The sequence below is a fragment of the Aspergillus viridinutans genome, assembly GCF_018404265.1.
Source record: "Aspergillus viridinutans IFM 47045 DNA, scaffold_4, whole genome shotgun sequence".
Lineage (NCBI taxonomy): Eukaryota > Fungi > Ascomycota > Eurotiomycetes > Eurotiales > Aspergillaceae > Aspergillus > Aspergillus viridinutans.
Window position 1 is genome coordinate 1,931,753 of NW_025091220.1, and position 22,473 is coordinate 1,954,225.

Here is a 22,473-nt window from a genome sequence, read left to right on the forward strand (position 1 = left end):
TTTGTCAAATCCTTGAGTAATGCAGTCACTTACTAGGGCTCAGTAGACTCTCTCGTTGGGACGCCCTACAAGAATTAGATAATATCGATTCTTGCTTCGGGATGGCATAGAGATACTATATATTCACACTGCTCGACATAGAACCACTTAACCACCTTAAAAGAAGAGGTCTAGCTTGAAAACCCAATGCTTCTGTTATCTGAATTACCTTACTAGCTATGTGGAAATGAGATCAAATGGCTTATATGAATTAAACATACTGGATATCCAATGTATAAGTATCCATCACAAAATCAAAGTACAACTACCCTATCCAGATGCCTCTGCAACGCTCAAGACTTGAAAATTAAGTGGAGTTTTTTTTCCTTTTGATTACCCAATGACCCGTAGCAAATCTATCAAAACAGAATGAATGCTATCATCACACCGAAAAAGCCCTTGAAGAAAGATGAACAACAAAAATTACAGGCTCAGAATAATCCAACCATCTATACATTTAGACGACCTGACTGAATGCAGGGATCAAGGTCTGGGCCAGCCAGAAGCTGAAAACAAGCTTTGGCCCGGTCATCAGTAGCTTAGGAGTCAGGCCCTTGAAAAAGCTGGTGAATCCCTCGTTCTTCATCATGTTGGACACAATTCGGAAGCCAGACTCAGGATGCTCAAAGTTCCGGTTCTGGATACGAGTCTTGATGACGTCCAAAGGTGCAGACACGACCAGAGACGCGCTAGCACCACAGATGGACGCCACAAAGTTCTGACCCCATGTGGCCTTGTTGTAGTCCTTCAGGCTATAGATGTACTCCTTTGCAAAAGCGGAACCACCGAAAAGCTGTATGTTGCGGTCAGTGTTCTGCCCATACAAAATTGTTCTGGTCCAGTTGTGAGGAACATACCGCGAAAGATCCAGGGGCGTTACGAGCTGCAGTCCAGCCAGCACCACGGTAGAGTCCCATACCCTCGTCGGATATGATCTTGAAGAGGCCACGTCCACGGAAGGCCTCGGGGTTCGTCTGACGTTTAATCTTTAGAACATCAAGGGGCAGAAGGACGATTTCTCCGATACCGATCAAACTATTGTAGATCAGCGAAAGCTGCACATATAGTCACCCGGTCCCCATAGAAAGACAGACCTTCCAGCAGTAGCGTGCATGATGGCCTTGCCAGTTCCCTTTCCGAAAGCATTATCGAAGTCGGAGCCATGGTGCTTGGCGAGGTAATCCCGAACAAAAGGCTGACCACCATACTTGTAGATTCTTTGCAGGACCTTCGAGTACTGTCAGCTCACGGACTCTCGGATCACGCAAGTTCGTATCTGTACTCACCTTGTATCCAGCAGCGTAGCCCAGCCCGGGGAAGAGGGATGTAAACTTGCGGCCGATAGGAGCAGTCGCGTACTCCTTGAAGACGACCTGCTTCAAGACTTCGGTGGATGCGATCTGGTAATGGTATCCGTCAACCACTCCGCACAAATCCGCCCGCAGTCGCAAGAAGCCGGTCACTCACCCGTGTCTGATTGCTCATCAATCGCTTCGCTATGGTATCAACCTGAGTTTCGAATTAGTTCAGATGTGCAATGATCGACTGGCGTCTTGCTAGAGGGAGATCGTACGGGATGGAAAACCATCAATTCGGCAATACCGGCGGTTCCTGTGATCAGGAAGTTAGTCATTGATCATGGGTCTCCAGTTTGAGCGCGAACATACCTGAGCCCAGCAGACGAGCAGTCGCCGATTCTCTCTTGACATCCTTAGAGGCAGAGCCAGCACCGGCTTGGATGATGGCAGGAGACATTTTGTTTTTGGCTGCTGGAAAACTTCCGAAAGATTCGAGGGAAAAAAAGCGGAAACAAAACAGAATGTCCGTGAAAGGAATGAAACAAGATTAAACTGATTACTGGCAATCAGATAGTAGAACCAATTATAAAAGAAGTATAAGAAGGAAACACAGAACTCCGGGCGAGGAGAAAAGATAGAGAGATGAAGCAAATCAGTCACTTGCGCTCTTCTTCTCCGAGCGGAAACAGGTCTCTGGCGCTAATCCCGAATGGGACTGGGCATCCGGGGCGAGATCGGACTGGCAGCTTGGACTAGTCCATTCGGGATACATTGGTATCTCTGTTCAGCCCTGGCTTCGTAGTTGATGAGAATATATCTGCGGTTGGATTAGGTTCTGAGGCTCGATCGTGGATAGCTAGGGAATATCTTCTTGTCTCGCGGGACATCGGGACATAAAATCACAGAGACACCCTCGGCCATGGCACGGTGGCAGTCTCCCTTACAGAGAATCAAGGCAGACGGCATGGAACAGGCTTCGGTCATAACAACCTAAAATAACTACGACATGAAATCACACGAAGCTGGGTGAACTGACGCTGGCATACTGATATGAATCAAAGCCGAGGAAGGTCTCGGGTGAAGGAGTAACTACTCGGAACTTGTTCATGAATAGAAGGAGTGCATTCAAACTAAGATCATGAGATAATTTATTCACCAGAAGCCATCAAAGCCATAACTAGTTCGCCAGTCAAGTCCGTTGGAAAAAAGTAGGAAAAAAATCGTTGCACACCCGATATAACGCCTGCGTACATGAGAGATAACCACCGCAAAGCCCGAGCAGTCCATCTATCTGATCATGGATCAAGATCAATCGACTTCATGACTAGTCGAAACGTAGATCCGTGAGTCGGACACCTTGACGGTGCGGGGAATTACATTTGGTAAGAAGGGCCCACAGATACTCAGCAGTCGCCGAAAGTGTTCTCGCCAGAGTATCTGAAGAGACGAAGTTAATACATGTCTTGAGGGACGAAAGAGGGGGAATAACGCACGTGATGTACAGGAAGCCATCCTCATCCTTATGTTCTTCATAGATACTGCTCATGAGCGCGGCGGTTGGTGGTAGGACCTCATCCACGAAGATGAAGATGGCCTTCTCGGGAGAAAGCTTGATGCGCTTGCGAATGACATAGACGAACTGACCAACAGTAAGGTCCGCAGGTACTAGGTACTTTTTCTTGTCGATAGTAGCAATGTCCGACTTCTCGACTTTCTCGCAGATAACCTGTGGAAGAGGTAGCTTAGTTAGTACCCGAACAAGCGGTGAGAGTGAATCTTGCTACTCGAAGATGTAATATCTTCATAGATTTCTCCCAAAAACTAAAGGCGACGAGCATACCGGGATACGGTCTGCGTACTTCTGGCGAATACGCTCAGCCTCTGCCTTGCGCTTCTCGAAAGGGTGCTCGTCCTTGAACTTCGACCGCATCTCGATAGATAAGGGCGGATAACGGATAAGACGAGGTCGGAAGGTTGTTGAGATCGGAAGACCGTGATGAAATTAGAGGTTGGGTGAGATTATCTCGCTGTTGAAGATGAATAGCAGACAGAGTTAGGATACGATGATGGAAGAGGTGAAGATGGAGGATGACGAAGGTGAGGGAGACAGACAAGGTAGGATAGGTCAGCAGTAAGTAATAGCCAGCAGAGGCGACCTGGTAGGCAGACACAGTCACAAGTCACAAGATGACAAAACGAAACACAGGACGAACTGACAAACGCAAGCAGCCCCGCGTAATATATGGTATTATCAGTGTATGACACACCTGATAAGTGTCGATGTGCAGATCACGGGGGTGGTAGGCGGTCAAAGGAACCCCGCTCAGTGAGTCAGGTGCTTCTGATCATCCTGAATCTGTGCTATTTTATTCTGGAATAACCTGTGATACTCTAGCTATGCAAGACAGAATAATACCTATGTAGACTGCTAGTGAGACTTATGACTCCTCCTCTGTGGATGTGACCATCTTGACAAGCTCTAAGATGCAGTGTGACGATATGATCATTATCGGGACCTCGTCCGGAGACTAGCTTGAGCTTCGGCCGCTTTGATCCGCGGCAAGTTGGCAGCTTAAAAGCAGTTGTTCCTGAACTCCCTTTTGAGCGCTCTACACCAAACAACGCGATCGTTTCCACCTTGATTACATGGCTTCACTAGTTATTGGCCAAGCAGATGAAGTAGCAGTTAAACTCCTTGGCTTTATACGATCAAGCTCAGGCAACAAGGCAGCCTTTTTTGCTGGGATGCAAACGATTAATAATTACTTCTCTTAGCACACCGCCTCTAATGGGAAGCAAACACGGCAATCAATGCAAATGGCACAAACAGTTTTGAATTGGAGGCGCGCGGAATCAAGCGTTCTCCGAGTATCATGACAACGGGTGGTCCCATATCAACTGTTTCTGGAGGTAGTTCGACTACTTCTCTCCTACAAGGTGGGCTGAGCCTCTCGGATAATATTTTCGTCTCCCACAGAGCTCCGGTAGCTCCTGAAGCAACACCTGATCCTAGGATATCAGCCAATTGACTACCACCTGCATATCTCTTAAACCATGGCTTTGCCGCGACCATTTATGCCTCTTCGGAGGTCACTCTGCCAATTCTCATCTCGAACCTGTCGCAATCCCACTCGTACATTGCGAGGAGCGCATCGTTGTTATTCGTCCAAGCAAAAGCCTCGAGAGCCGCAACAGTTTACTGTGTGGAGGCCCTATCTTCGGCTAGCAATTGGTGTACCGTTCATAGGAGCCTTAATATATTCAATGGTACGTGCAACGATCTGGTGAACACCCCATTCGATAACATTGTCTAAATATGACTTGGCAGATGACCGGCGAAGTGACGGACCTCGACTCTCCGTCCATCGTGGAGCTCGATGAAACCCTAAAAAAACAGTCGACAATTGGCGAGAACTCGCCTATGCGTCTGCGAATGGAGAAATTGATCAAAGAACATCAGCAGAAGATTGTGAATGAACTCAGCAGGATAGATGGGAAGATGTTCAAGACCGATACGTGGACACGCCCTAATGGCGGAGGCGGTATTTCATGTGTCTTGCAGGACGGAAATGTCTTTGAGAAAGCCGGTGTCAATGTTTCCGTCGTCTATGGTGAATTACCTCGCCCCGCCATCGAGAAAATGCGAGCGGATCACAAGTCATTTGTCGGCGCGGACGTTGACTCTCTGAGCTTCTTTGCTGCTGGTCTCTCACTGGTTCTGCACCCCCACAACCCCATGGCTCCGACAGTGCACCTGAACTACAGATATTTCGAGACCTCAGATCCAAAGGACCCTATCCATGGTGACAAAAACTGGTGGTTTGGCGGCGGCACGGATTTAACACCGTCATACCTTTTCCCTGAAGACGTCAAGCACTTCCATCAGACCATCAAGGACGCCTGTGATAGACATGATGCGACATACTATCCCAAATTCAAAGCATGGTGTGACAAATACTTCCACTTGCCTCATCGCGGCGAGGCTCGTGGTGTTGGCGGTATCTTCTTTGATGACCTTGACGCCAGTTTCCTTGAATCCTCTTCTACTTCTTCCCAGAACCCTCAGGAGACTCTCTTCTCGTTCGTTTCAGATGCTCTCGCATCATTCCTACCCTCCTACGTCCCCATCATCGAAAAGCGCAAGGATATGCCCTTCACTCCCGCCCAGAAGGAATGGCAACAGCTTCGGCGTGGCCGCTATGTCGAATTCAATCTTGTCTATGACCGCGGAACAAGCTTTGGTTTACGCACACCCAACGCTCGTGTCGAAAGTATCTTGATGAGCTTGCCTCGCACTGCATCATGGGCATATACGGACCCGGTATCTGGAACACGTACCGAGGGTCCCGTGTCGGAAGAGGAAGAGCTTCTGACCCGGGAGAAGGCAGCCGAAAAAGAGATGATGGAGGTTCTGAGACATCCCAGGCAATGGGTTTGATACACTGAGTTGCAGTCTACTGATCCACCCATAGTGATTTTGTGCAAGATAAAAGATGTATAATTTGGTTCTCTTTCTGTAATATACACCACGGTTCAGGCGCTCAAAATATAGGGGTCACATGACAGCGATCTCATTTGTTGAGATTCGGCTGATATTAATATTTAACTGGGGACTGGGTATCAAGCAATAACATGTGCGTGTCTAACACTGTGTCTCTATATAGTCTTGGCTTAACAAAGGAAATAAGGAAGGTGACGGAATAAAAGAGCAAGCGAAAGACAATGAAGAAAACCAACTCCCTTAACTTACAAGACAGAGCGATCCTAGCGACCTGCTACCAGACTTCTTTGTCTCCCCAACCAGCCCTTCTGCAATTCGCTCATGTTGGCTCCGTTGCGGAATCTCGACACTGTGACATTGTTGTTTTGTAGACGACCTTGGAGATCATACCAGGCAGAGCTGATAAGAGCCAATTCGCGTGCCTGGTTGTCGATGACCTCCTGAAGTTCGAGCTGGACGACAGATCAGCTGTCAGTAAAGAAGGACGACAGGGAGAGGAAGCCCAGTCCGTTTATCCTGATGTGTAGAATCGCGGCAAAAACAACGGAAAGAAAGGTTTATCGCTTACCTCGCGCTCCCTGCTAATACCATCAACGGCATTGTCTTCTTCAAAATGCTTGATGCGCTCTTGCAGGAATTTAATGTGCTCATTCTGATGGTGAATGTACTAAATCACAGATCGTATTAGTCATCTTTGGGCGTAGAAATGCCAGAGAAATGCAGCGGCCAGGCCAGTTAGGAGCGCTTGAATCTCGACATAAAGCTTTTCAAAGCGCAATGATTGTACAACTCGCTTGAGTGGCTTCGTAGGATTCTCCCTAATGGTATACTTTGCCTCGAAGTCAGGTACGCGCCGTGGCTGAGCGCGCAACTCAGCATTTACAGCAGCGGTAAATGAACTTTCCGAGAAGACTTTCCCAGAATGTGTGGATCCGGCGCCACTGGAAGGGACTGGGGGGAATCTACTGACCTCTGCGCGCTTCGCAAGCTTTTCAAGGTACTTCTCAATCAGCTCAGCGACTTCTTTGGCGAGCTCGGGACCAGATTTCTGAGAAGCATCTGCAGAATCACCGTTCTCCTGGGCCATCAATTCCGCCAGCAGCCGCTTCATCTCGTTGGACATTTCCTGATCCTCCGCGTGAATTTCAACTTGCTTTTTGTCGAACAAGCTGCGCAGCTCATCTCGTTCAGCACACACTTCGCGGACCAGCTCTTGACTAGCGTCAAGCTCAGCCTCGAGCAAATGTATCCTATGCTGACACTCATCCCATTCAGCACGAAGTTTGGCGACTTCGGCTGAGTTGCTCTCCTTGACTTCGTGAATCATGTCTACTTTCTCCTTGCCGGCAAGTCCAACTGCAGTTTCATAAGCAGATTGTCGAGACGTTTTGTACGTAGAGTAAATGAACAACTCACCCTCAGCCATGGCGTCGGTCAGGGCCCTCTTGGTAATTTCGAGAGAATCTTGAGCGTCGGCAAGTTTTCCAAGTGCTTGCGTGTAGTGATCGTATAATTTCCAATACTCGTCACTGAATGTTCCGTGAGTACGTGGCGAGAAAAGAGGTTCAATCACATACCCTTGCGACGAATTGGTCTGAGCGAGCCGGTGAATATGTGAGAAATTCTCCGAGAATCCCTCAAATTGGGAACCGATCTGGGATTTGTCGTCAGCATCGTACGCAGCGAACTTTCCTAATTCCTCCTCGAGCCAACTTACAGAGGGCTGTTCCTTTAGCGACTCAACCTCCTTGCGCAGCTCGTCATTTTCCGCTTTACTACTGTCGGTCAGCTCAGCCTCTTCAAATATAGTGGGAAGGACTGACAGTTGCGATTCCTGGATACCTATGCCCTCAAAGTCTTCGTGCAATGTGCCTCGCTTTGGTGTCTCGGTGCCTGGAGTGAGCGATGGGCTTCCGGGCGAGCCCTCAAGCTCGCGGATCCGTTCTCTCAGTTCACTAATCAGCGCATCATCTCTCTCGCGCTGTTCTTCGGCACTACTGAGGCGTTCGGTAAGAGCATGATTGTTGAATTCAAGCTGCTTTTTCAGGTTCTGGGTCTCGCTGCATTCCTGCTCGATGCGTGGAAGGACTCGGCGATATTCCTCAAGTTCCACTTCACGCTCCGCTGACCATCTCTGCTGCGAGTCCGCGTCCTTTAGTTGCTGCTGGAGATCTTTGATCTGGTTCTTCAGACTCTGGTTCTCTTTCTCAAAATCCTGACTGGCCTGTAGCTTTTGGCGGTACTTTTCCGCTGCATTGGCTTTTCGCGCAAGCTGATCCCTGTCGGTCTTGAGCTCATCATAGTCATCTTGTAATTTCTGGAAGCGCTGATTCTTGACATGTAATGACTCCACCGTCATGCGCAAGCTATCAATCTCATCCTGCGCTGCGGCGATTCTCTCCTCCTGGGATGCGATCAAATCCTCCTGCTGACGCGTCTTTGACTCCAATGCCTTTGCACTGACCCCGATGTCGCCTTTTCCAGACTTCAGCGTCACCAAGCGATCCTCCGTTGAAGCAAGACGGCTCTGCAGAGTGTCATTGTTTTCCTGGAGGCGCGCCAGGCGGTTGTGTAGATCTTCCAGCGCTTTCTCCAACTCCTTCTTTTCATGCGTCAAGCGATCATTCTCCGCAATCACCTTTCCCACTCGTTCTTCGAATTGTAGCTCGAGATCGACCGGAAGGTCCTGTTTCTTGGTGTCTTCGATGGTTTCATCCTCGACATCACTTGAGACCAATTCCCCGTTTGACTCCTCGATTGCGATCTTGAGCCCTTCCTGCGCCTGTAGGCTCAAATCCTGGATTTGGTTGACGAATCTCTCTGGATTTGGCGAGCGAATGACGGCGATCAGGAGCAGTTTCAGGAGCTTGTTGGTTTCCTTCACCGAGTTCTTTTCCGCAATAGCTTGAAGATCCGGAGACGGGTCCAAACCAGAGGGCAGATTGCCAGTTTGCATTCGCAGATAACCGGTCAGATGCTTGTGGACATGTTTCAGGTTGGCCAGTTTCGCAACCCAGTGATCAGACGTATTCCGCTCGGGCAATTCGTTGAGAAAGTACTGAGGGTCAATATCCTGCAGGATTTCCCAAAGTATCGTGCCGTCGCTTAATTCCTCAGTAGATCGTAGCGTTTTGCCGAGAGAGAAACTGTTGATCCATTCTAAAAGGGCTTGAGTAATCGTGTGTTCCGACGCCATGTTGGGAGGGAGGGGATGCGTCGCGCCCTGGGAATCTTAGGAATGTGTAGGAGCTGAATGATGCTAGGGGTGGTGATAACTGTCCTTCCGGTTGCAGAGATAATTTCATCTCTTTAAAAGCAATGCAGGACTGGAGAATTGCTTAAATAGTTGTTAGATTCGGTTGTTGTCTCTCCTGAGCCTCGCGAGTTCGGGGGAGTTTCACAGCGGGCTCCACGCGCACCTCCTACTCGGCCGCAGTCGAGAGAGCGTCTTTATCTATTCTGACGATGTCGCAGAATCACAGAATCAGCACCGAATTATTCTGATGAACAAAGGCTATTGCAAATAATGTCTTTGTTTTTTGTCTCTAAAAGTATTCTCCTTTCTTTCATGAGAACGATACAGAATGATACAGATTGGAAATACATCATAATGAATAACAACGTTAAAATACTGCTTGTCACAAGAAAGAAAGAGAGCAGATAGTATCAATTCATTATCCATATATTCAAGGGCAGAGTCAGTGAGAAGTGTTCCAGAAATCATTAATCATGAGCAGCTTGGGGTTCCCAGTCATTCAGAAGGCGATGACTGCCTCAGGACAGCTGAAATTAATTGCCGTTGCAATCTTTATCATCGGAGATCGAGACCACCTGATCTCCTTCGATATTTGGTTTATATTTGGTGGACTGTGTGGAAAGACTCTGAATGGCAGCGTCTGGAGCCTCCGCAGAGAATCCCCTGATAAGGTGTCAAATGTGATTCCAGCAAGATGAAAGTTAGGGAGGGAGAGAAGTTACTTGATGAATTCTGAAGAAGAGATGTATCAGCACTCCGAACAATCCAACTATGTTTCAACAGCGGAATGGCAGCACTTACGGTACTCATGAGTGATTCTACCACCCTGGAGTGAAAAGTAGATCAGTAAATCATAATTATAAGGAGCGCATATCTTCAACAGAACAACATACGCCTTGCACGATGGATTTCTGCGCGTCCTTGATGACCGAGTCCGGGGTGTCCTGAGGGTAAGTGACCAGAATCGACTTGGCTAGAGCCAGAGGAAGAAATCCGATAATGAGGGCAGATGATAGTTTCATTGTTATGTGAGTATGGTTCAAAATGGCACGACCACTTTGAAAAAGTACTATCTCCTTATACACAAAGATGATCAGTATTCACGGTGATTTATCTCGAAGACGATATAGTCTGTAGGGATATCCGCCTCCTCTATCATAGGAGTACGATACGGTGGCACTGCGTCATGGGGAAGGTGACTAAGCCAGACAAACCAGCCAAAGTCTTGGCGTCCGTTGGTCATTCTTCAACCTTCACTTCACTTCCTCCTCCTCAATAATACCTCATAATAATCACAATCAACCTCCGTTGTTCCCTATTTCCTCTTTGACTCTTTTTTAAAAGTCTCTCGCCAGCTTTTCTTTTTGATACTATCTCCCAATTCCATCTCTGCCGTTTGTGTTGGATCTCAAGGTGTTGCGTTCTCCGAACTTCATCCCAAGCGTGGAAAACACCCTCAGATTCCCTCACTGTCATCTTCGTACCGTTTGCGTGCCTTTGCTGGTTAACACCCCTGGAAGGGTCAATCGGGCGAGATAATTTACGAGGTAGTTTCTTATAGTGGGCATAGAAGGATAGTCGTGGGCTTCTGTGTGGTTTAGGTTGAGGACTGGCGCCTGCTTCGTCTCGTTGTTATCTCCAAAGTCTCGCCAAGATAGCTAGCAAGCATTTTACAAGTTTCGACTTTTCTTCCATCTCTTGCTCTTTCAGGAGATCACAGTTCTGGAAAAACACCGGAGGAGAGAATAAGAAACCTATCTTCATAAGAAACCAACTTGAGAAACACAAGAGAAAGAGACGGGGACAAAGAGGAAAAAGAACATACTGTGCAGAAAGCACCTGAGAACGAAAAAAGGAACATCACTACTTAACAAGAGAAGAAAGAAAAGAAGCAGCCAAGAAGGAAAAAAAGAAAGAAAAACCAGAAACAGATAGAAGGAGGGAAAGAAAACATCCCAATATCCCTGAGTGTTGCTACATTCACTTGACCATTTCCTTTGTTCCCTTTCTCCCTCGCCTTCATTCTCTCCTTGCCCACGAACACGTTACCTCACAGCATACTTGCCTGTCATGTCGTCTGGGCTCGCCTCTGATGAGGTCGCTGAGGATTACAAGAACTCTCTGGAGGATCTAACCACGAATGACAGGTTCCAGATCAGCAACTTGACCGTCATAGCCAAAGAGAATACAGAACATGCTATGGCCATCTCCCGAGTTTTGGAGAATCACATTCGAACAGTAGGTGTTATCTTTGTTTCTCACTCTCATGCATTCCTCCTTGGCTTTTGTATCTCGCTCGGCGCTCAGTTGATTGTAAGTTTGATCGGTTGAACCACTTCTAATCGTGTGCTGTAGACACCGCCAGCTCAGAAGCTTCCTGCCTTGTATGTAGTCGACTCCATTGTGAAGAATGTGGGAACTCCCTACACACTTTTCCTGGGTCGCAATATGTATCAGACTTTCATGAATGCCTACACGTTGGTGGACTCGCAGACCCGCAGAAAGCTGGACGAAATGCTCAAGACATGGAAGGAACCTGTTCCGGGGTCACTAGATACAAGACCCGTCTTTCCTCCGGAAATTACACGCAGCATTGAAAGCGCTCTGATCAAGGCAAGAACCGCGGCTCTACAGCAGCAGCAGGCCAGGAGCCAGCAAGATATACTTAACCGCGGCCGGGTGGGCACTCCTCCTCATGGCTGGACGAACAATACCACGCTCAACCAGAGTGCGGCTCGGCTCGCGCCTTCCACAAGTCAGAATGGGCATGCTCATCAGGTTCGAAACGGGCACACGCAAAATTATCACGCCGCGGTAAGACCCATGCAAGTCGCAAAATGATTGTCTTGGATGCCTTTGTCATATCTAACGGATAGACAGCTGGACCCTCGGTCTACTCCAACCCCTCAACCTTCGCAGCTCTCGGAAGTGGATCTCACGGCATTGAATCGCGATATCGAGGCATTGATTGCAGCTGCCCGAAACGATTTCGCCAACAACCCTCTTGACCCTTCTGTGCAACAGCGTCTCAAAGCTCTATTAGACTTGCAAGGCATTCTCCAGCGTCAAGAGCTCACTCAGGAGCAGCTGAGGCTGGTCCGTGACCAGGTCTCTGCACTCACTCCAAAGTCTGCTCTTTCAGTTCCCCAGAGCGTTCCGCCAACCATTCCAGCTATGCCAACGCCCAGCATGGCCACTCCCCCAACTCAGACCCTTTCACAGCCTCTTCAGCAGCTCCTCAACCCGGGAACATTAGCTGAGCTTATCAAAGCAACTGCTGCACGCCAGCAACCCACCCCACCACCCCAAGTCCACAGCATTCTTCCGCAAATGCCACTAGCTAGCAGCACACCACAGCCGGCGGCCATGCCGACGGCCGAGAACCCATTAATTGCAGCTCTACGAGCGCGTGGCCTCTTGCCTCCCGCTTCCGCACCTCCTGCCCCTACCACCGCCCCACCGTCCAATCTTGTCTCTGCCTTTCCCTTTATTGTACCTGGTCAGGTGCGATTTTCAACTCCAGTGCCTACTGTGCCTCAGGCTTCTAATCCCTCGAGCATTACTATCAACGTGCAAATGAACACGGCATCCATTAAAATGTAAGTTTGCACAAAATTTGTACTTGTAATGTTCGCTGCTGTTTCGTATGCTAATAGGACGCAGACCTCGAGAGGCACTAATAGCCAGCCTCTACGAAGCGAGATCTAACCGTTGTGGGACCTGTGGCCGTCGATTCTTTGCAACAGAAGAAGGAAAAGAAAAGAAAGCCCGCCATCTGGACTGGCACTTTCGGACCAACCAACGGATGGCGGACGCTGCCAAGCGAGCGCAAAACCGCAGCTGGTACGTTGACGAACGGGTGAGTGGATTTCTCTTTGTCCAAAATTCATATCCTAGTGATTCTTACTAACGACTGGGCAGGATTGGATAAAATCCCGCGAAGCCGGAGACGATGAGGATCCTGCAGAAGCGGAAGCTACAAGTGCCGGTGCTGCTGGTGCTGAGAGTGATTCAACCAAGAAAGGCCCGCCCAAGCAATGGATCCGGGCTCCCAATGATGCTACTTTGCGCAACACGCCCTGTCCCATTTGTCAAGAGACGTTTGAGTCGACGTGGTCGGAGGAAGTCCAAGACTGGATATGGCAGGATGCCGTCAAGGTTGGGAACCGGATATACCACGCCAGCTGCTATGCGGAAGTTACAAAGGACGGGACGACTACGGCTGCAGGTCGGGGCACGCCTTCGGCACGGACTGGAACACCGGATTCCGTGTTGGGCAAGAGGAAGGCAGAGGTATGTTCGATCCACCATGGCAGAAAGTTCGCACGTATCAAACTAATTCACCATACAGGGCACTGACTCTCCCGGGTCAAATGTTCGGGTCAAGATGGAACCTGTGTGAAGAAAGTGGTACTTGCGCTCTTTCATTCAACTTCGATACACCGTCCTTACTTTCTGCTTTGGAGACCAGGGGACGACATGCATACGTTGGAGTTGACATCATTCTACTCTTTTTGGTGGTTGCATTTAGCCGGCGGCTGTACTGCATTCGAGACCCCGCACTATTTTTGAGAGGATTGGGGTTTTTTTTTGATTATCTACGGGCATTGCCGTACATGTATTCCATACAATTCTTCATAGAACATTCTATAAACAAGTATTTAATCCGAGAAAGGCAGCTGAATCTTGTACCACACGGGTTATTTTCCCCTTGTAATCCTGGATGAGGAAGCTGGATAATGAATGCCGTTGGACCTGCCCCGCTCTCCGGCGAGGACCCTCTATTATTATTGATAATCATAGTTGGAGTAGTCTAGAAGCCCAGATGAACTATGTGTTCTTATAAATACAAGTCCTGCTCCCAAGTTCTCTGTCTCAGTTTGACGCCATCCTTCTCTGCTGTATAGTTCGACTGCCTTTTGTCCATCCTCCGACGTCACCATGGCTCCGTACAATATCCGGTGGGGTATTATGGGTATGTTTTCCATCCACCCTTGTACACACCACAGAGGCATTCTAAGCTGACAAGACTTCAAATAAACATAGCCACCGGCTGGATTGCAGATAGTAGGTCTCCACGATTTCCCTCAGAACAAGCCTCAAAATTTGATCGATGATCAATCGAGACAAGCATAACCGCTAATGCAATTACTTGACGCTTAGTTTTTGTACGAGACCTTCTGCGCGACCCCAACCTGCGAGACGCATCTGACGTCTCTCACACCGTCGTTGCCGTTGCCTCCTCTTCAGCCAAGGACCGGGCGGAGAAGTTCATTGCCGATACGGGCATCCCGGCACCTTGTGCTGCGTACGGCTCGTACGAAGAGCTCGTGGCCGATGCTAACGTGGACGTGGTGTACGTCGCGACGCCGCACTCGCACCATTTCCAGAATGTGATGCTTGCACTGGAAGCGGGCAAGAATGTTCTCTGTGAGAAAGCTTTCACCGTCAATGCGGCGCAGGCCAAGATCCTGTGCGAGACGGCGAAGAAGAAGAACCTTTTCCTGATGGAGGCCGTGTGGACCCGGTACTTCCCTCTCAGTGTGCAGGTCCGAGACCTCATCAAGCAGGGAGCCATTGGCGAAGTTCTCCGGGTGGTTGCCGACAACAGCTTCGGGGATAATGTCGAGGAGCGATGGGGCACTCAGCATCGGATGGTGAACAAGGATCTCGCTGGTGGCTGCTTGCTGGATCGTAAGCTTCCTCTTCCTTCTACCGACTCCTGAGCCATTTGGCACGGTGCTAATGATCGTTTCGCTGCAGTGGGCATCTACTCCTTGACCTGGGTCTTCCAGACCATGTACCACACTCTTCCCCGGGAGCAGCGCAAAGCTCCTTCGGCCATCTCCGCGCACATGTCTCTCTACCACCTGACGGGTGCCGACGAGGCCACCACCATCCTTCTCACGTTCCCAACGACCACCCCAACTAACAATGCCCAGCCCGGTCAATCGCAGGCAGTCGCCATGACCCATCTGCGGGTCGCGACCGATCCAGACGAGCAGGGCGCCGCTGGTCCCTCGATCCGCATCCAAGGGACCAAGGGCGAGATTCAGGTATTTGGGCCTGCCTTCCGGCCAGAGCGGTACCGTCTAATCCCCAAAAAGGGACTTGGCGAGATCAAGGAGGTGCTGTGCCCGTTCCCGGCGGATGGGAAGGGCATGTACTGGGAGGCCGACGAGGTGGCGCGGTGCTTACGCGATGGAAAGCTCGAGAGCGATGGGCTTCCTTGGGAAGAGAGCATTGTCATTATGGAGGTCATGGACGAGGTCAGACGGCAGGGTGGGTTGACCTATCCGGAGAAGATCGAGTCCACCGTCTACCCTACCCAGCTGTAAGGTTTGTGGGGATGTATATATACTTGGCCCTGCGGCCGTAGATCGAGTCGTTTTACATGGCTGGCATCCTACCTGGGTATCCGGCTGAACATAGTGAATTTTGGTCGCCAAACAGAAGATACTGTACATATCGCTCTAATTCCACTGGAGGTATCTTTATGTACGGACGCCAAAAGGACTCTCCAAACACCCTCCTCTGTAGTCCACCAAGACGCAGATGCGCACATCTTGCAGATTACATGGAATCATCTCAGTACTGTTCCTTCGCACATGCCACTCCTCCCCTTGCCGGCAGGGGATGTTACGGGGGCTGTATGACGCACGCTCGTAGACCCATATGGTACCTTCCAGAAGACTTTCTACATTTACTTGTGGAAAACACCGAGCAAGCTCTTCCACACCTGGCCAGGCTCCTGGCTGGCGTCAATGCCTCGCCAGATACCGGTCTTCTTGTAGTATTCGACGACAGGGGCTGTCTGGGCGTGGTAAGTTGAAAGACGCTTTTTCAGCGTCTCGGCGTTGTCATCGGAACGTTGAATCAGGGGCTCGCCAGTGACATCATCCTTCATATCGTTCTTGGGAGGGTTGAAGATCTTGTGGTACGACCGTCCAGAGGCAGGGTGGACAAGACGTCCAGTAATTCTGGCAACCAGGAGGGCATCGTCAATCTGCAGCTCAATAGCATGCTGAAGCTTCTGCCTACGAGCTTCGAGCATGTCGTCCAGACGCTCGGCCTGAGCAACGGTACGAGGGAAGCCATCCAGAATGAAACTAGAAACATTGGACGGTCAGTCACTTTCCATCTTCAACTGAATGAACATCAATAAGGCACGTGTGTACGAACCCGTTCTTGCACTCAGTGTTGGTGTCGAGCTCGTTCTTGATCATGTTGACCATAATCTCATCGCTGACAAGACCGCCTTGGTCCATGATCTTCTTAGCCTCCTTTCCGAGCTCAGTCTTCTTGGCGACCTGGGACCGCAGCATATCACCGGTAGCCTTTGAGGTTGGACACGAAATGTCAGAGGCGCACTTTTGCTCAATTACTTGCAATTCAATAACGTACCAGGTGGCACACGCAGTACTTCTCCTTAAGCCGAGGCGCCTGAGTACCCTTGCCTAGAACCCCATCAGAACCATGAAGCCATTATCGCAATCGGCAACCCGTGTAGAGAAACCGGAAAATCCATACCAGCACCGGGGGGTCCCATAAGGACGATGCGCATCTGCTCGGCGACAGACTTAGGCTTGGATTCGCCGCCGAGACGGCCCTCCAACTCCTGCACGCGAGTCTCAAGCTTCTCGATCATGTCCTTCAGACCGTGGACGACCTCTTCTGTGATGGGAGCCATTGCGATTACTGACGGCGAGAGAATCGAAGTATGACGCTATCGAAAAGCTCTCCGGAGAGGAACAGAAACAGAAAGGGAAGAAGGGAAAGGAGAGGGAGGGGAAAGGAATCAAGGTGCCTGGCAGAGAATGGTGCTCAGTGACGGGGAAACGGAAAGGAAGGGAGGATCGGAGAACTAATTCTTGGAGGAAAAGAGATCTGAACCGGAGCATTCTCCCGCGCGTCCGAGGTTCGGGATTCACTGGACAAGTACAACGCTCCAGCACCTACGAATAGAGACTGAATCGGGGTAACATATGGCCACGCGTAATCCAGTCGTCGTGACTTTCAATTCCTCTAAATGAGGCTTTCTACGTCCATAATTATTAGTATATACTGAATGATTGAAGGTACGCATGTGCCGACTAGCTGGCCTCAGGCAATAAGGCCTTAAAGTGGCTGGTGCATTGGTAACCAAGCACAAGCCACAATGACTACCAAAGCTCGCGTGGCTCAGCAGCGGAGGAGCTCAGGGCAGAACAACAGCAGCTCCATCTTTCGCTCCGTCATCATCATAATCCTCCTCATCCTCATCCCCATCCTCGTTATCAAGCCACTAATTGGCTTCTCTCTCTCTCCGTCGCTCCCACAACTATTCACCGTCTTCTGTGCAATCGGAATCAGCATCTGTGGTCAATTAGGGCCTTCCAGTACCCTCCATTCTGCCTCCGTTCACATCTGATCCGGATCCACCATGCCTGCCACCACGGCGGAGACACTCTCCCTCGTCACGCGCACCGTCACGGTAGCTCCCTTAGTCCTTCTTTCAGTCGCAGATCATTATGGACGGTCAGCCAAGGGAACTCGGAAGCGTGTTGTTGGTGTGCTCCTCGGAGAGAATTCGGGCCAGACCGTTCGAGTATCCAACAGCTTTGCAGGTGCGTCGTCCCCCAAATCGGCTTAGTTATTTTCCTTGGTAGATGGACGGTGGTACTGATGTCTCTATCTTTTAGTTCCATTTGAGGAAGATGAGAAGGATCCCTCCGTTTGGTTCTTAGATCACAACTTTGTTGAGTCCATGAGAGACATGTTCAAGAAGATCAACGCCCGCGAGAAGCTTGTCGGATGGTATCACTCAGGTCCTAAATTACGAGCCTCTGACCTTGAGATCAATGAACTCTTCAAACGATACACACCGAACCCCTTACTGGTCATTGTCGATGTCCAACCAAAGGAAGTCGGCGTTCCCACAGATGCCTATTTTGCTGTTGACGAGATCAAGGACGTATGTTGATCCCGTGCGATGCCCTTGTGATCTCTTCAATCCTTATTCAACTAACCGGATGGCTCTCTATATATAGGACGGCACAACAACGTCCAGAACATTCGTCCATACTCCTTCCATGATTGAGGCCGAGGAGGCTGAGGAAATCGGTGTTGAACACTTGCTTCGAGACATCAGGGACGTTGCCGTTGGAACTCTTTCAACACGCATAACATCGCAGCTTCAGTCGCTGCAGGGTTTGCACTTGCGCCTGCGTGATATCGGCCAATATCTCCAGAAGGTCCTTGATCACGAGCTGCCGGTCAATCACGCTATTCTTGGCAATCTTCAGGATGTGTTCAATCTCCTCCCTAACCTATCTACTCCAGCAACGACATCGCGTCTGAGCGGGTCGGAGCCACAGATGGAGAACAGTGAACTAGCACGGGCAATGAGCATAAAGACCAACGATCAATTGATGGCCATCTACATCAGCAGCTTGATTCGTGCTATCACCGCCTTCCACGATTTGATTGAGAACAAGATCCAGAACCGGCAACAACAAGAAGAGAACGAATCGAAGAAGGAGCAAGAAGCAAACGCTGCCAAAGGTGACAAGGAGGGTGCGAAGAAGGCGAATGGCATGAACGGCGAGCAAAAGGAGGATCAGGAGAAGTCCAAGAAGAAGAGCTAGAAGTGTCATTCAACAATGGCACAACTGACATGAGAGTTAAAACAATTCAGTTTATGCATGGAAATGTATATTATGATAATCTGAGAATCAATCGTGTCCCGAGCACGCACCAAGCGAGCTCGAGCAGTTCTGGAAATATTCATTCCTTCGCGATATAAAACTCCACCGGATGCTGGCTGTAGACAAGCCCGCAATTTCGTAAGTGATACTTCCCCTTAGATTCTTTCTGGAAGTATCTATGATACTGCGCATTGAAAGCGTCTTGTCCATAGTTGCATCGCCGTCAAAGGGCTCGAAGCTTGAGCTCCCCCCCTGAAGTGTCTGGCATTTGCGGCAGAATGAATGCCCATTTCCTGGCAAACGGACAGACAGGCACAGTTGAAGGACTTTGCTGAAATGATGGTCTGGATACCTCTTAGGGAGGAAGTAAATTCTTGTATCGTAGCGCCTTCCAAGGACAGAGGCGTAGGGATATCTGTGGATCAATGTCTGCGTGGTTGCAAGAATCATCCACCCCAACCAGCACACCATGCCGCCAATTCCTCGCAAGTCAGAAAGACAGGACCAGCTTGACCACGGCTGCCGCTACTGAAGACTTCAGGACAGCGCACCATCAGCAAGCACGCGAGGAGATGTTTACAGACAGGGGGCGCCAGTCGGCTGGGTCCATGGGTCAGCGAGCCGCCAAAAACATAGCGGCAAGTCGGGTCGTCGCCGACGGTAGACTGTTCAGCCAGGGTCTCGTCTTCGTATCCTCGATCAAACTGAGATGAATAGGCCGGTCCCGGATCGCGGAAGGCATTGAGCGTAAAGGTGGGACATGTGCAGTTCCAGGCGTGCAGGCGGACTTCGTAGCCCTTTTGCTCTACGCGTGTCCGGGGAGCCCGGGATGGAGAGGTCAGAGCAGCTGCAGACGTGGATATAACATAAAACATGGCTTCTTGCGGCCTTTCTGTGGCGCTGGTGTCGGTTCCTTCAGGCTGTGAGCATGCAGATGCTTGCCCGACGTGGTCATCCCGCATGAATCGTCTGACCAGTCCCCGGTCCAAAATATCTAGGGCCAGGAGGAGTTCATTTGGGAAGAAACAGTGCAAGGTCAGCATAACTGACTTGACTTGAGATAACTGAGCCTCGGGGAGGGAAGAGAAAGGTGACTGGCTTGTGGAAGTGTGTCGTTGAGGACGTATGATGGGATGGTCCATCCCATCGTTGGGATCCTGGGCCTCGAGTCTACATGATGCGAGTCGCGAAATCAGTCGGTCAATGAACTGGGTAGTTGAAGGTAGGCTTCTGTGGTCATCTTCCAGGGCTGGCTCCATGGAAGTACGTATGCTTGATGGAATGCTTTCAGCTTGTCCAGATAGACGATGAAAAAGCTTGGTCTCATCGATTAAGTGCCCACTTACCCATAAGAACAATTTATGACTTTCTCGCTTTTTTACAGGCAGCGAACTCCATTTTGAAAGAAGTCAACAAGTTATAAATAAGCATTGTCTATTATACATAAAACACATGCGAAATATCAGTTACACAGGGAACAAAAGGACCGCAATCATTGCAGAGGCGAAAATGTCGGCATCAACTCCCACCCATGTATACTTACTCTGCATATTATACCCAGTCGATGTGGCTTTGCACTCTTCATTTTTTGGCTTTACTGCGCAGCCTCGCCGATTGACGGGTTCCTTTTGGCGGACTCGAGGGTTTCTTTGTGACACCTTTCGGCTTGGCTGCTTTCCCGGACACTGTGTCTGTTGCTTTCTTTGTACCAGCCCTGGAATCTTTGGTGTCTGCGGTCTTTGAAGGCGCTCTCTTCAGCTTCTGCACTACCCGTGGTTTAAGCGACATGGTCACTTGTCCCTCGAGGATCTCGCCGGTTTCTTCTGAAGTGAGCGTCAGCTGCAGAGTAGCGCGCTGCGTTCTTGCCCTGCGCCCCAGTGCCACAAGTGCACCTTTACCTGGGTCCAGGACCAGTTGCTGATTGATCGCCCATTGGGTGGATCTCCCTTCCAGCTCAATGGTCCCTTTCATTTGTACACCACCCTTGACAGGCCCTTTTCCTGAGCCTGATGCATTTGATGAGCCGTCATCGGAATAGCCTGAAGGGGCCGAGCTCTGACCAGTGCTTGATGCTTTTGGGCTGGAGGACGTGACAGCGGCCGATGAACCTGTATTGGAGTCAGCTGAATTGCTCTGGGATTCCAGTCGCCGATATGCCAGTATGTAAGCATCCTTCTTTCCACCGTCTGGCGAGCTCATGCTCTTTTCCAGTGTCTGGGTAAATGTCACGCGTTCGTCGTTGGTCATCACCCATTGACCAGAGGGACCCTTGACGGCCGCAGTATAGTGTCCGCTGTCAATGTCATCGCCGATATGAAAGATGACAGCATAGAGCTCGTAACCGATCTTGCCTTGTCCCTTAACACTGTCATCTAGAAGAGAATCTGGAATGACTAACTCTCCCTGAACTTCGATTTCGTCTTTCAGTTTCCCAGACTCTTTGTATCGATTGACCTGAACGATAAGGATTTCTGAAGGAAATAGTATCTGACTCTGAATCTCATGAGCGGTTTGTCTAGTGGCGCATGTCTTGCAATCCGAGAGAATCTCCGACTTCATGCCACTAATGATGGCCTCTTCTATGGAAGCAGCTTTTTTTGAGCCTGGGAGCTCTGCACTGAGGTACCGTACCCTAACCCCAGGCACTGAGTCTTTCTGCTTGCATGTCTTGCAAACGCGGCACTGGTTCAGTGCGACGGTCATCAAATCCATGAGGTCGCCATTGCTTTATTTGTCAGCTTCATGATTATTATGTTCTATGGGATGCGGAAAGTGCGCCACTTACTAGGGTTGGCTTGTGTGATTTTCGAGGAGCGAAATGAATTTTTCCAGCATCTCGAATGTGTCATGCTGCTGGCCCAGGGTTGTTTGCCAGCGCAAGTGGCCGTACTTTGGACTCTGAAGTTCTGTCCACAAGGTCTCCATGGCCTGCTCATGTCCGTTCCGACATTGCCAGTAGGCAATGATCATGTCGTACAATTTGCGAACCACCTCCGGGACTGAATTACTCGTGCTTTGCCCCCAATATTTCTCGCACCAGCTTAGAAACTGTGGAGTGTGGAGAAACAGCGTGAGAGCTGCATTCCGGTAGCAGAGGTTCTGTCCCTTGCTGTTGTCAAAGCCTCTTGTGGGCAAGCTTGGCTTCAGGGAGACACGATTCCAGGCCGCGGATACAGCGCTTTGCTGCTGGGAGTTGTGTTAAATCCAGTTCTCTGTAAGATCATGCACGTTAGAGAAGGACTTACAGGAAGACAGCCTGAAGGGGGTGTGGACTGATTCGCCATTTGTGCACACCAGTCCGACGGGCAATATATGCTTGCTGCTGCAGATGCAGAATAGGTCGTCTTGGATAGGATGCAAGGTATATGATGAACCTGATGCGAGACAAGTATGTTCCACTTGTTGCAGTAATATGAATCGTATCAATCCAGGGCAGTCAGACTCGGGTCTTGGATGCCATTCTCAACAGGAAATAATCCTGGAGATTTATGTCTGTCATGATAGCCATTGCCATTGCTACTTGACTGCTTTGCTTTGCTCCGTAGTCTGTCCTTTGTCATTATTGTGTATCAAAGCCATGTTGAATGAACGCTGAAAATAGGATCTGAGATGCTGTTTCATTGTAGCCTTGCGAAGGTATGATGAGAGAAGGTATCCGAAATGAGATCAGCGTTGTCAGATGTTTGGCTTGCT

General features: G+C 49.7%; 11 protein-coding genes across 11 annotated transcripts; 4 read left to right on the top strand and 7 right to left on the bottom strand.

The window, feature by feature from the left end:
• Positions 1-496: 496 nt before the first annotated feature.
• On the bottom strand, positions 497-1,794 carry Aspvir_006673 (putative mitochondrial GTP/GDP transporter Ggc1; the record flags this gene model as incomplete). The annotated part of the gene is made up of 7 exons (XM_043269868.1): positions 497-832; positions 897-1,074; positions 1,134-1,267; positions 1,326-1,439; positions 1,507-1,548; positions 1,613-1,650; positions 1,707-1,794. 7 exons carry the CDS (start codon positions 1,792-1,794, stop codon positions 497-499), a joined length of 930 nt encoding a protein of 309 aa, XP_043125803.1.
• A 946-nt stretch (positions 1,795-2,740) lies between these two features.
• On the bottom strand, positions 2,741-3,267 carry Aspvir_006674 (autophagy-related protein 8; the record flags this gene model as incomplete). The annotated part of the gene is made up of 3 exons (XM_043269869.1): positions 2,741-2,774; positions 2,831-3,063; positions 3,178-3,267. 3 exons carry the CDS (start codon positions 3,265-3,267, stop codon positions 2,741-2,743), a joined length of 357 nt encoding a protein of 118 aa, XP_043125804.1.
• Positions 3,268-4,601: 1,334 nt separating this feature from the next.
• On the top strand, positions 4,602-5,775 carry hem13 (coproporphyrinogen oxidase; the record flags this gene model as incomplete). The annotated part of the gene is made up of 2 exons (XM_043269870.1): positions 4,602-4,604; positions 4,666-5,775. The coding sequence occupies 2 exons, from the start codon at positions 4,602-4,604 to the stop codon at positions 5,773-5,775; spliced, it is 1,113 nt and encodes a 370-aa protein (XP_043125805.1).
• Positions 5,776-6,101: 326 nt separating this feature from the next.
• Aspvir_006676 (putative microtubule binding protein HOOK3) lies at positions 6,102-9,034 on the bottom strand (the record flags this gene model as incomplete). Its single annotated transcript, XM_043269871.1, has 3 exons — positions 6,102-6,290; positions 6,407-6,505; positions 6,626-9,034. The coding sequence occupies 3 exons, from the start codon at positions 9,032-9,034 to the stop codon at positions 6,102-6,104; spliced, it is 2,697 nt and encodes an 898-aa protein (XP_043125806.1).
• Positions 9,035-9,627: 593 nt separating this feature from the next.
• On the bottom strand, positions 9,628-10,116 carry Aspvir_006677 (uncharacterized protein; the record flags this gene model as incomplete). Its single annotated transcript, XM_043269872.1, has 4 exons — positions 9,628-9,757; positions 9,817-9,826; positions 9,896-9,920; positions 9,988-10,116. 4 exons carry the CDS (start codon positions 10,114-10,116, stop codon positions 9,628-9,630), a joined length of 294 nt encoding a protein of 97 aa, XP_043125807.1.
• Positions 10,117-11,164: 1,048 nt separating this feature from the next.
• Positions 11,165-13,496, top strand: Aspvir_006678 (putative mRNA cleavage factor complex component Pcf11; the record flags this gene model as incomplete). Its single annotated transcript, XM_043269873.1, has 6 exons — positions 11,165-11,332; positions 11,450-11,908; positions 11,975-12,693; positions 12,758-12,953; positions 13,016-13,387; positions 13,446-13,496. 6 exons carry the CDS (start codon positions 11,165-11,167, stop codon positions 13,494-13,496), a joined length of 1,965 nt encoding a protein of 654 aa, XP_043125808.1.
• Positions 13,497-14,035: 539 nt separating this feature from the next.
• Positions 14,036-15,432, top strand: Aspvir_006679 (Gfo/Idh/MocA family protein; the record flags this gene model as incomplete). Its single annotated transcript, XM_043269874.1, has 4 exons — positions 14,036-14,069; positions 14,141-14,161; positions 14,258-14,788; positions 14,858-15,432. The coding sequence occupies 4 exons, from the start codon at positions 14,036-14,038 to the stop codon at positions 15,430-15,432; spliced, it is 1,161 nt and encodes a 386-aa protein (XP_043125809.1).
• Positions 15,433-15,797: 365 nt separating this feature from the next.
• On the bottom strand, positions 15,798-16,784 carry adk1 (adenylate kinase ADK1; the record flags this gene model as incomplete). The annotated part of the gene is made up of 4 exons (XM_043269875.1): positions 15,798-16,203; positions 16,277-16,431; positions 16,499-16,551; positions 16,625-16,784. 4 exons carry the CDS (start codon positions 16,782-16,784, stop codon positions 15,798-15,800), a joined length of 774 nt encoding a protein of 257 aa, XP_043125810.1.
• A 732-nt stretch (positions 16,785-17,516) lies between these two features.
• On the top strand, positions 17,517-18,720 carry rpn8 (proteasome regulatory particle lid subunit RPN8; the record flags this gene model as incomplete). Its single annotated transcript, XM_043269876.1, has 3 exons — positions 17,517-17,700; positions 17,776-18,047; positions 18,124-18,720. The coding sequence occupies 3 exons, from the start codon at positions 17,517-17,519 to the stop codon at positions 18,718-18,720; spliced, it is 1,053 nt and encodes a 350-aa protein (XP_043125811.1).
• Positions 18,721-19,226: 506 nt separating this feature from the next.
• Aspvir_006682 (uncharacterized protein) lies at positions 19,227-20,039 on the bottom strand (the record flags this gene model as incomplete). The annotated part of the gene is made up of 1 exon (XM_043269877.1): positions 19,227-20,039. One exon carries the CDS (start codon positions 20,037-20,039, stop codon positions 19,227-19,229), a length of 813 nt encoding a protein of 270 aa, XP_043125812.1.
• A 322-nt stretch (positions 20,040-20,361) lies between these two features.
• Aspvir_006683 (ubiquitin carboxyl-terminal hydrolase) lies at positions 20,362-22,064 on the bottom strand (the record flags this gene model as incomplete). Its single annotated transcript, XM_043269878.1, has 3 exons — positions 20,362-21,505; positions 21,566-21,966; positions 22,026-22,064. 3 exons carry the CDS (start codon positions 22,062-22,064, stop codon positions 20,362-20,364), a joined length of 1,584 nt encoding a protein of 527 aa, XP_043125813.1.
• Between the last annotated feature and the right edge of the window lie 409 nt (positions 22,065-22,473).